The following is a 12,042-nucleotide window of genomic DNA, read 5'->3' as shown; positions in this document are numbered from 1 at the left end:
CCCAGGTTTGATCTCTGGCACCCCAAATGGCCCCTTGAGCCCAACAGGAATGATCCCTGAATGCAGGATAGAGCCCTGAGCACTGCTGGGTGTGGTTCCTCCTCTCCAAAAAACAGTAATGGATGACCTGAGGTGCAGCGTGCATACTGTGCATGTGGGAACCTGAGTCATGATCCATCCCTGGCATGGTACCTTAAACACTGTGCTGTGAGCAGTCTGGAGCACTGCAGGGTGTGGTCCCCAAACTAAAATTAATAAAAATGAGAGGGGTTTAACAGTCAGATACTAAATAAAAATCTATTATTTAGTGGACCCAGGGGAGGTGCTCATGGCTAAAAGTGTCTGCAGTGTAAGCATGGGCCATGAGTTTGACACCCGGTGCTGCCTACAGGCACTGAGCACAGTCCCAGTACCTTTGCTGACAGGAAGTGCTGGGGTTCAACTGTCTCCAGCATGTACTAACAACTAAAGACATGTAAGCATTAAGGGTAAAAGGCAAACTTTAGGCCAAAGGGGCCGAGGCTTAAGGTGAATGCTAGGTATGGCCACGCCTGGTTCAATCTCCAGCACAACAGATCCTCTGAGCACTGCTGGTCACGGCCTTGGAGGCCTCCAAACAGAGGCAGGTACGGCTCTGGAGGACCCTGAGCACTGCAGGGCCAGCAGCATGGCATCCTCAGGCCCTCACACTGAGCCTCTCGTATAAGAGTTACTGGGAGTGGCCTCAGGCCTTCTGATTACAGCTTGGGAGATTCCACAGACAAAAAATATTCTTTCATGCAGGAGGCCCCAATGTGATGTTGGTACCACATGGTTCCTCAGCACTGAACTGCAGATTACCCCTGAGCACCACGGTATGGTCACAAAACCAAAAATAAACACAGAGTTTATTCCTATTTAAAAAAATGACCTGTCCCCAAGTGAGTATCAAGAGCCACAAAAAAGAAAGGTGAGGGGAGGGAAGAGGCATTAACTATCATCTATTCAAACCTCCAGGTCAAAGAAGTGATGCAGTGAAGATTTGATTCCGCACCACAGTGCACGTTGCTGCAGCTGCTGGAGACACTTCAGACAGGAGACACGCTGGGGTGGTACTAGGGATGAGACTCACCGTCCGACTTGCAAAGCAGGTGCGTTTAGGCCAAGTGATCCCCCGATCAGTGCTGACATTTCTTGATATGTCACCAAAGGTCACATCAAAAATGTTTTAAAGTCCCGGGAAGCTATCCAGCTCAGGTGGGAAATACGTTTGCCTAAATTCTTCCCTACCCAGAACCCTAATTTAAAAGTTCTTGGCAACAAATACTGTCAGCATTTTTCCTGAAATCACAGCCCACTTCATTTATTTTTAATCAATCCCGCCGCGCACCCCCCCCCCCCCCCCCCCGCAAACGTTTCTTTGGTATTCTGGTGCCAAGGATGAAACCTGCAGCCTCATAGGGGTGGAGAGATAAAACAGCAAGTAGGGTGCCTGACTTGCATGCATGCAGCTGATCCAGGTTTGATCCCTAGCATCCCATATGGTCCTCTGAGTCTGCCAGGAGTGATCCCTGAGCACTGCCAGGTGTGGACCCAAAACAAAAACAAACAAACCCCCCCAAAACAACCTTGCAGCCTCATACATGTAAGACAGATGCTCTTCCACTGAGCTAAGCAACATACCTGACCCCTCACTTATTTTTCAGAAAATATCTGCTAAAACACTCACACATGACTAACCAGTTTTCATAGTCAGTCCTCCAGACGATGCTTCATTAAAAAAAAGTCAACTAGTTGAGCTATTATAATTCTACAAGTGGTTTTCCTTAAAACATACTTCAGTATGTAACAGCAGCACATTATGGCTACTTTCTCATCAAACAGATTATTAAGGCCTTTAGGCCTGGCAAGCTCCCCATGGCTGATTCGATATGTCAAAAACAGTAACAAGTCTCACAATGGAGACGTTACTGGTGTCCGCTCGAGCAAATCTATGAACAACAGGAGGGCAGTGCTACAGTGCTACTTTAAGGCTAAAATTTAGCAAAACTGGTCATTTTTACTGCTTCACATCAATAGCATTTTAAGGTCACTATATATGTAGAAGGTGACAATTTTATTCAATGACAGTTTGTTATTACCAGCCTTGATTTGTGCTATGGAGACAGTTTTACTAAATGTTTTTTTAATTTAAATTTTTTTTATTATTATTTTTAAATAAAGTTGCTCATGATTGGGTTTCGGTCATAATATTCCAATACCTGTCCCTTTACCAGTGTACATTTCACACCACCAATGTCCCCAGGTTTTCTCTTTCTTTAAAAATTAAAAAAAAAATTGGCAAACAAACTTACAAATAAATCCTGAAAGACAGCAACACCCTACAGAGATGTCCTCTCACCCCACACCAGGCTGACTTCATCTGGGGACCTTGGGGGGGCGAGGGGCAGGTATGTCCCTCTCCCTAACCCAGCAGAATCCAGGCAGTCACAAACTTCCAGAGAACCCAATCATTGCTGTGCTTTACCGTTGATCTTCACAGGCTCGGGACGAGCCCCTCATGCATGAAAATGAGTCTACTGAAAAAACCAGGCTTGTGGGTTCTGTGACTGAAATCTCCAGGCTCACAAAAAAGTCAGGAATGGGTCCCCTCCTCCCATTTCCCTGTACTCCTGGCTTCCTGGCAGTCACGCCCACGAACTGCCTTTTGGCACCATCTAAGCTCATTAACGGTCTTGGTTCAGAGATTCACAAATAAATCTTGGAAGAGAGCAACACGCTGCAGAGATGCCTCCGGACCCCCAAATCACCATCCAGTTAAAAGTTTAACTCCACCTCTGGCACCTATTTAAAATTTTAGAATCCCGGAGCGACAACTCACACTCTACACCACATTTGATGGGATGTAAGGTAGAAGGCAACCAATCTTGATAAAAAAATTTTTTAAAAAATACATTATATTTATATACACATGCACGCAGCCAACATGGCCGACCCGAGTTCGATTCCTCCGCCCCTCTTGGAGAGCCTGGCAAGCTACCAAGAGCGTCTCGCCCGCACGGCAGAGCCTGGCAAGCCACCCATGACGTATTCGATATGCCAGACACAGTAACAACAAAGTCTCCAGTGGTGACGTTACTGGGCCCGTTCGAGCAAATCGATGATCAATGGGAGGACCTTTTACTTTACTTTGTACTAACATGTAACAACATGTTAGTGATCTCCTATACAGGGTCTCAATGGCTCCAAGATGAGATACAAGAATTTTCACATCTCTAAGGAAACCTTTTTGGACCTTTTTTAGTTGGTTATTCATGACAAGCAATACAAAATAAATTATTTAGCATCTGCCTTTGGGGCAGGTTTGGGTAGTGGTGGTAAATTAAAAAAAAATGGCGGTGGGAAAGTGTAACGGTGGTGGGATTGGTGTTGGAATATCAAATATAATAAATTATTGTGAATAACTTTATAAAAATAAAAAATAAAACATTTGGCAAATATTTAGATTATAAAAGCAACTTTTGGCCTTTTTTTTTTGGGGGGTGGGGGGGAATAAGGTGCACTCTTGGCAGTATTCTGGACTTATTCTTGGCTTATTCCTGGCTCTGCACCCATGGATCATTCTTGCAGGGCTCAGGGGATTATCTGGGGTGCTGGGGATTGAACCTAAATTAGCCGTGTGAAAGGTCTATACTATCTATACTATACTATCATTATGCAATCACTCTGGTCCTGTAAAAGCAGTGTTTTTTTGGGGGGGGGAGGTCACACCCGGCAATGCACAGGGGTTACTCCTGGCTCATGCACTAAGGAATTACTCCTGGCAGTGCTCAGGGGACCATATGGGATGCTGGGAATCGAACCCGGGTTGGCTGCATGCAAGGCAAATGCCCTACCTGCTGTGCTATCGCTCCAGCCCCTGTAAAAGCAGTTTTGATCTCATGTATATTCATGAAAAGGTTGTGGCAATTTCTAGGGATCTATAGAATACATTTTGAGCATTATTAAGATCTATTTTGTTTGAGGGTGATACCCACTGGTGCTGTGGGGTACAAGCATGTGTGTGTGGGGGGGTCACTCTTGGTGGTACTTGGGGTGCCATGTGCTGGGGATTGAACTCAGGTCTTCCACATGCAAAGCATGCACTCCAGCCCACAGAGACATCCTCCAGTCCTAACTTTGGTTTTTATCTTCTTCCTCATTCCAGACCCACTATTCACTATAAGAATGATAGAAGTGTCTTTGCTTTTAGGGCCAGAGCTATAGTAGGGCACTTGAGTTACACATGGATGACTCAGGTTCAATCCCTGGCACTCCACAGAGCCAGGAGTTAAGTTATGAACACTCCTGGGTAAGCTACCCGCCCCCCGCAAAAAAAAAAAACCAAAAAAAAAAAAAAACAAACAAAGAAATGTCTTTGCTTTAGTCAAAGTCATGCTCTTCACTCCAACTCTGAATCTCATCCCTTTCAGCATTCCTCAGAAATCTGCTTCTTCAGTTATTCTTTTTCCAATATCAGCAATGCCTTCCCCTCTCACCAACATATAAACATGGTCTAGTATTTCTTTCTACTTATACAAATTCTTCCTCTGATCTCAAAGCCCTCTCTAACTCCTGCCCATTTCTCATCTTCCTTTGTAAATAGTTTTTTAAAGTTGCCATACTCAGTAATATAGCTAGGGGGAAAACCCCAACAAAATTAAAGTGGTCAGAAGAATAGTACAGGAAGTAAGGTGCTTGCCTTGCATGTGACTTGTCAGCTGCAATCCTGATTCAAATCCCCCCCAAACTACATAGGGTCCCATAAGCATGCCAGGGGTCACTCTTGAGCACAGATCTAGGAATATCCCACAAAGTGGCCCTCAAAACAAGAAAAAATTTTTAATGACCAATAAGAAAATGAGGGGAATAAAAAAAAGTCATTCTTTCTCCAATATTTTGAAATGACTTCCTATTGGTGAAAGCCATTAAGAAGCTAGAAGAGAGACCCTTGGTGAACCTGTGAAATCAGAGTACTGAGCTGAAGAAAGAGGTGAAGAGCAGATTTAGAGACAAGAGAAGAGTATTTGATTGTGTGTGTGTGTGTGTGTGTGTGTGTGTGTGTGTGTGTGTGTGTGAATCAGAACTTTATATTGAAACAAACTTAGAAAGATGTGAGGAGAGACAAAGGGAAAAGTACATATTTGAGAGAGAACACAGGATTCTCCAGAGTGGAAGTAAGCAAGCAAAGAAACACAGAGACAAGCAAGCTAAATATGTGTTTAGGGGAGAACACAGGCCTGAAGAGTAAGCCAAGAAAATTATCTTTTAAGTTTGAACTTTTAAACTGCTTAACATTCTAACTTTCCATTCATGTGTGAGGAAATTTTTAAACAAATACTTTCCATCACTGTTGAAATACATACATGTATGCATGAATTTCCATCTCCTTTGCAGAGAGTCTCACACTTTTGCTACTGCCACTTCCTCATACCACTCACTCTTTATTTCCTTCAATCTAGTGTCTTATTCCCATCCCCTGACCCAGACGGCAGTCATTGTTCTGTCCTCAGCCTTATACTCAGAAGCACTGAGCAAAACTGATCAAACCTTTCTGTAAAATTTTCATTACCTGGCCTCTACACTTTCCTGGTTTTCTTCTTTCTGCCTCATGACTACTCTTTCTTGGTCAACTGTTTTATATCCATTGCTTGTATTCAACTTCTAAAAACTGAGCATCAGACACACAAAAGAATTTCGAGGGGCTGGAGTGATAGCACATCGGGTAGGATGTTTGCCTTGCACGTGGCCGACTCGGGTTCGATTCCCAGCATCCCATATGGTCCCCTGAGCACTGCCGGGAGTAATTCCTGAGTGCAGAGCCAGGAGTAACCCCTGTGCATCACCGGGTGTGACCCAAAAAGCAAAAAACAAACAAACAAACAAACAAACAACAAAAAAAAGAATTTCGGAACTGAGCAGCTCATTGCAGAGATGCCTCTGGACTTTGCACCAGGCCAATTTAATCAGAGTGCCTCAGACAGGAGCAGGTGTTTTCCATTCATTTGCTCCCTAGGAATCCCTGTGGCCACCAACTTCCAGAACCCAATGAGAAGTCCAGATACGCAGGAGCAGTGACAGCAAACACTAGGCCTCAAGGAATAGGGGATGGGTGGGATCTTCTCATCTCCATGTCCCTATGGGGCCCTGGAGGTCTTGCCCATGAAGTGCCTCAGGCTGCTATTTGAGCTCCTTAATGGCCATGATCCAGAGACACAAAAGAAATCTTGGAACTGAGCAGCTCGCTGCAGAGATTTCTTCAGACCCTGATTATCTAAAAGCTTAGAATTCCAGGGGCAGGCAGCCACAAGAGCAGCCGTGTGACATCTTATGCTATTCATAACAAGCAATACAAAATAAATTTATCTATTTGCCTTTTCAGCCGGTTTGAGTGGTGGTGGGAAAATTCAAAATGGTGGTTGGAAGGTTTAGTAATAGTGGTGGAACTGGTGTCGGAATATTTAATGTACTCCATTATTGTGAGCAACTTTATGAAAATAAATAAAATTAAATAAAAAAAAACTGAGCATCTCAGAGCTAGTCCTTGGAACCTTTTGCCTAAAGCTCCATAGGCATTAAGAGTCTCCAGACTTCTTTCTATAGTCAGAGTTTTCTCTTGATTAGTAATATCAACTGCTGACATGTCCAAAGCTATCCAACAGGTTTCCAAACTCAGAATGTCCAATCCAGTTCCCTTTCATTTTGCCCTTAGGGTAGTGCAACCTGAAACAGTGTGCCTTAACATCATTTTGTTCTTGGTATCCAGGCCTTGGGAAAACAAACAAAAGCATCTCAGTCTACTCTGCAAAAAGTTACCAAACAGGAGAAATAGGTTGGAAGGAGGCATAGCTGAGAGAGGTAACCTTCAGGAATGACCTGCAGAAAAAAAACTTGTTTATGCCTTAAGTAATGGCCTAGAGGATTCTCTGAAAGCAGAGAATAGAGAGCCAGCCATGTGCATCTAGCTAGCGGCATTCTGGTCTCTTCTTACCTGCAGCTCTGCTTCTAGGCCCAGCCGCCGGATAAAGGGGTCAGTGACATGGTAGCGCCGTTCAAAGCTCAGGGCACCCTGTTCCTAGAGGACAGAACAAATGAGCTTCATTGACTTGATTCAGTGTTACTTTACAATATGCCTATTATATAGACAGCATTATGCTGCATGCCACAGGAGTTAGAAATAATGACAAAAAATTGGCCTGCAGAAGCTTGCACTATACTTGGTAGAGATTAGATAATTATAGAAATATGTAATTAATTACAAAGTTGTCAAACTGCAAAAATATACTGGAAAAAAGAAATAGTAAATGTTGCCATATTTGGGTTGGAAAGGTGGGCATCATCTTTAGGACACATGTTGCGGGGGATTAATGATTAAAAAACTTGTATGGTCCCTCCAACTCTATGGTTTTATTAGGCTTTATGAGACAAAATAATAAAAACCCACAAATGGGATCTGGAGAGACAGTACAGCAGGTAAAGCGATTCACCGGCACGCAGCTGATCCCAGTTTGCTTGCCAGCACTGTGTATGGTCCCCTGAGCACTACGATATGTGGTCCCAAAACAAAAACAAAAACCTAAAAACCCAAATCCTCAAATGAACAAGATTCCAAAAAAAATTAGGGATGCAGGGGGAAAATATACATCACACACATGGCTCATGTAAAGACACTCTCTCAATCCTCCTTTATGGTAAACATAGGCATTTACTATGGGCTGGAGCGATAGCACAGCGGGTAGGGCGTTCGCCTTACAAGCGGCCAACATGGCCGACCCGAGTTCGATTCCTCCGCTCCTCTCGGAGAGCCCGGCAAGCTACCGAGAGTATTCGATATGCCAGACACAGTAACAACAAAATCTCCAATGGAGACGTTACTGGGCCCGCTCGAGCAAATCGACGATCAACGGGAGGGCCTTTACCTCGAGCAAATTTATCATATTAAAATTATTTATTTTAAGTTTTCGGGCCACACGTGTTTGTGCTTGGGAGCTATTCCCATTGTGTCCTTAGAGGACTTCTCCCAGCACAGTGCTCAGGGTCACTCTCGACAACACTGAGGAGATCACGTAATGCTGGGGGATCCTGCATTACAGGCCTCCTGCATGCAAAGCCTGTGCTCCAGTCTGTCAAACTTCCTCAACCCTTTAAAATATTTTTTAATTATAATTTTTAAAGCATTTAACTTGTTAAGAATTTTCTCTTTTTTTTTTCAGGTTTATATCAATCTGCAGGCAACATTATCATTTAACAACAGGAAACTAAGGCACTGGAGGAAAAATAACCAAAGTTTTATAGGTAGTTAATTAGAGCAGTGACAAGATTAAGTTCTTACTTAGGATTCTTATTATTGAAACATCATGCTTTGGTTAAATCTCTAGCATTAAAGTCCTGTGCTCCTTTATCAAAGGTGTCCCCTTAAAAAGCCTGGGCTACTTTGTTAAATAAACGCGAGTGTCATCATTCCTGCTTCTCACAGTATCAGTGTTTTCTATGGACAAATTGCAGAGAGCAGGTACAAGTTTTGGTAATTATATATGTGCAACTTTGTAGCTGGAGCAAAAAATGAAGCAGCTCCATTTTCTTCTTCAGAAGCCTTCTCCAAACACACAAGTACTGTGCATACCTTCATCCCACCTCCTCACCACCCTGGTCCAGATATGCACGCACATGCAATCCAAACTGATTTCCCTCACCAGCCTCTATTAATCTCAGAAGCCTGGGTACAAGGGGTACAAGGGCCTTGGACATACGTCTCCATGAATTCTATGTTCTTACATAAAAGAAAATAGGAGTCAAGACATAGTGACTTGGGCCTAGAGAGACAGCACAGTGGGTAGGGTGTTTGTCTTGCACACAGGCCGACCTGGGTTCGATTCCCAGCATCCCATATGGTCCCCTGAGCACTGCCAGGATTAACTCCTGAGTGCAGAGCTAGGAGTAACCCCTGTGCATCGCCGGGTGTGACCCAAAAAGGAAAAAAAAAAGATATAGTGACTTTAGGGCTGGAGAGAAAGTACAGCGTGGAGGGCATTTGCCTTGCATGTGGCAGACTGTGTTCGATTCCCGGCATCCTATATGGTCCCCTGAACACTACCAGGAGTAATTCCTGAGTGCGGAGGCAGAAGTAGCCTCTGAGCACAGCCAAGTATGGTCCCCTTTCCCCACACAGAAAAAGAGAGACTGACTTTAGTTCTGCCACTAATTAGCTATAACTTGAAGCAAAATCATTGACCCTAGATTTCATGACAAGAAACTGGCCTGCAGGAGCTTGCACTATACTTGGCAGAGATTAGATAATCATAGAAATACATAATTACAAAGTTGTCAAACTATAACAATATACTGGGAAAAAGCAAGAGTAAATGTTGTCATATTTGGGTTGGAAAGGTGGGTAAGGTGCTTGCCCTGGACCAAGTTCCTTCCACTGTAAAGTGAATCTGGGGGGAGGAAAGAACCTCCTGCTCCAGCGCAGAGGTCTAACTCCTTACCTTGATCTGCCTATGGATGAGGTCTCTCGTTATGTTGACTTTTGCCATCTTCTCTTAGTGAGGTCAACAGAAGGAAGCTATAGAAGGAGCTTCAGGAACCTTGAGCATTCCAGCCAAGCCCAGGTCCACAAGACACACATTTAATTACCTGGGATGGGGAGAAATATCAAACCTTAGTGGGTAGAATAAGGTAGCTTCAGAGCCCTGATTCCATAGTCCATGAATCCTCCCAGTGAAATGGCTGTTGCATGTGATTAATGACAGGATGGGCTGGCCCTGCTCCTGGCAGAGCTGAAGAACCTGTGGAATGGGCTGGGGGCTGGGGGCAGAGACAATGACTCACAGTCCAGGAAGTGGTTATGGCTTCATCAGAATATGGAAGGGCAATGAATATGAGTGCATAGGAAGAAGGAAGCATATTCTAAAAGTTAAGACACAGCACACATCAAGGAAGAGGCCATTTCACTTGTTTAGCATCATACAAATAGCCTGGGACTTTGAGGGGAGGGCTGCTTGGTTCACACCAGTTGTGCTCGGGGGCTATTCCTGGCTCCGTGCTCAGGAAACATGTGGTGCCCAAAGAACTGGACCTCACACCTCTATTGAGTTTTTTAAACTCACTACCACTCAGCCAAATGCCCAGCCCCCAAATCAGTAAGTATTTTTAGTGATATGGGGACTAAGCACAGTGCTAGGAATGAACCTGAATTGGTTTAAGCCCTGCCCAAATCAGTAAAGTTTTTGGTTTGCTGTTTCGTTTTTGAGTCACACCAGACAGTGGTCAGAGGCTACTTATAGCTCTGTACTCTGGGATCACTCCTGTTGGGCTTGGAGGATCATAAGGGATGCCAAAGATTGAACCCAGGTTGGCTGCATGCAAGGCAAGCACTTCATTCACTGTACTATCTCTCCCACTCCCAAATCAATAAGTTTAAAAAGAAAGTTCTGCCTTTTCTTTCTTTCTTTTTTTTTTTTTTTGTAGAATTTTGAGTCACACCCTGTGATGCTCAGGGCTTACTCCTGGCGAGCTTGGGGGGACCAGATGAGGTGCCAGGGATCAAACCTGGGTTGGCTGCATGAAGGCAAGAGTCCTACCCGCTGTTAGATCTCTCCAGCCCCAGTTTCTACCTTTCAGTTCTGATTCTATCTCTGGAACCACACAGAACGTCAAATCTCTCTTCCCTATGACACCTTTTGTGCTGTGATGACAGCTTCCAGGGCCTACCAGGTGGTCTTCCTATCAAGCCTCTGAAACTCACAGCAAGACCGTCAAGGGCACTTTGAGATTTTCTGCCCATGGTTTTCCATCAGCTGGCCTCCTGCAGATCACTAACATAGCCTCCTGAAATCATATCTTATCCACCTGATCTGTGATACTCAGACTTTCCTTTGTCACTTAACAAGGAACTAATTATAAACAATGTTATTATAGACAGCATAGTAGAACAACAAAAAAACTTACTGCCTTGTTATGTTTCAATCTGTTCAAGTTCTTTGTGGCTTATGCCTCCATTCATTTGGGGATCATAGTATCTCAAAAGTGCAAAACCTTCCCATAATGTAGAAGCCATCTAGCATTGCAACTGAGTGAAGATTGCCAGGGAGATATGGACGTTGATATCAAGCACTATTTAAAATGATAAAACCTGTGGCACCAAGAACATTCAGGGATGCCAAGCCAGAAACAACTACAATTTCATGATGGCTTTTCCACAGGGGGCTCTGGCTATCAAGTGAAAAAATATGAATTTGGGCAAGGAGCACATGCAGAGCACAGGCTTTCCTTTAGGGAGTCCTCAGTTTGCTCTCTGGCATGGCATGATCCCCTGAGCGCTGAACTGGGAGCACTCCCAAGCACTGTTGGGTGTGACCCCAAAACAGTAACAAAATAAGAATTTGAGCTAAGGATGTGGATGTAGAGTGCATGTTTCAAAAAAGGTGAATTTGAACAAACTGACATAAGTGAAACACTGACTGGCATGGAATGTTTTGTGATATAATGGTCAGAAAATTCTGACCATTGAAACAATAGAAATTTCTGTCACAATTACCAAGAATATAGAGGAATAATTATAACTGAAAGGATACCTAAGAAGATGGGTATATTACTAAGTGGCCAAAGGAATGGTACAGTGGGTAAGATACTTGCAAGTAGTCAATCGGCATTCGATCCTCAGCACCACATATGGTTCCCCAAGCCCCTCATAAGAGTTCCTGAGTACTGGCAGATGTGGACCAAAAACCAAAACAAAACAGTAATAGTAGTAAGATCAGTTCTGTTACTTCGATAAAGACCTTGCTTCCTCTCTTTTATTCTTCTTATTATTTTTTGGTTTGGGGGCCACACACGGCAATGCTCAGGTGTTACTCCTGGCTCTGCATTGAGGAATTACTCCTGGCAACACTCTGTGAAAACATATGGGATGCAGGAGATTGGTTTTGAACCAGGGATTGAACCAACGTTGAAATGTGGCCCTCTGGCCCCATTTTAAGTAAATTAATTCTTTTTTTAAACTTTTTTTTTATTTTAAAAATT

The 12,042-nt window shown here is 43.7% G+C and overlaps 1 protein-coding gene across 1 annotated transcript in view; it reads right to left on the bottom strand.

The window, feature by feature from the left end:
- WDTC1 (WD and tetratricopeptide repeats 1) overlaps window positions 1–12,042 on the bottom strand; it is a 65,283-nt gene that overhangs the window by 33,839 nt on the left and 19,402 nt on the right. The window contains exons 2-3 of the mRNA XM_056123001.1: window positions 9,507–9,654; window positions 7,010–7,093 (exon numbers count right to left, since the gene is read on the bottom strand). Of these exons, the coding sequence (XP_055978976.1) occupies window positions 7,010–7,093; window positions 9,507–9,554 (132 nt within the window). The 5' untranslated portion in view covers window positions 9,555–9,654. The remainder of the gene's footprint in view (window positions 1–7,009; window positions 7,094–9,506; window positions 9,655–12,042) is intronic.

The sequence above is a fragment of the Sorex fumeus genome, unplaced genomic scaffold (assembly GCF_029834395.1).
Source record: "Sorex fumeus unplaced genomic scaffold, SorFum_2.1 ptg000047l, whole genome shotgun sequence".
NCBI lineage: Eukaryota > Metazoa > Chordata > Mammalia > Eulipotyphla > Soricidae > Sorex > Sorex fumeus.
Note: the sequence above shows the minus strand (reverse complement) of the source record. Positions and strands in the feature narration are given on the sequence as shown.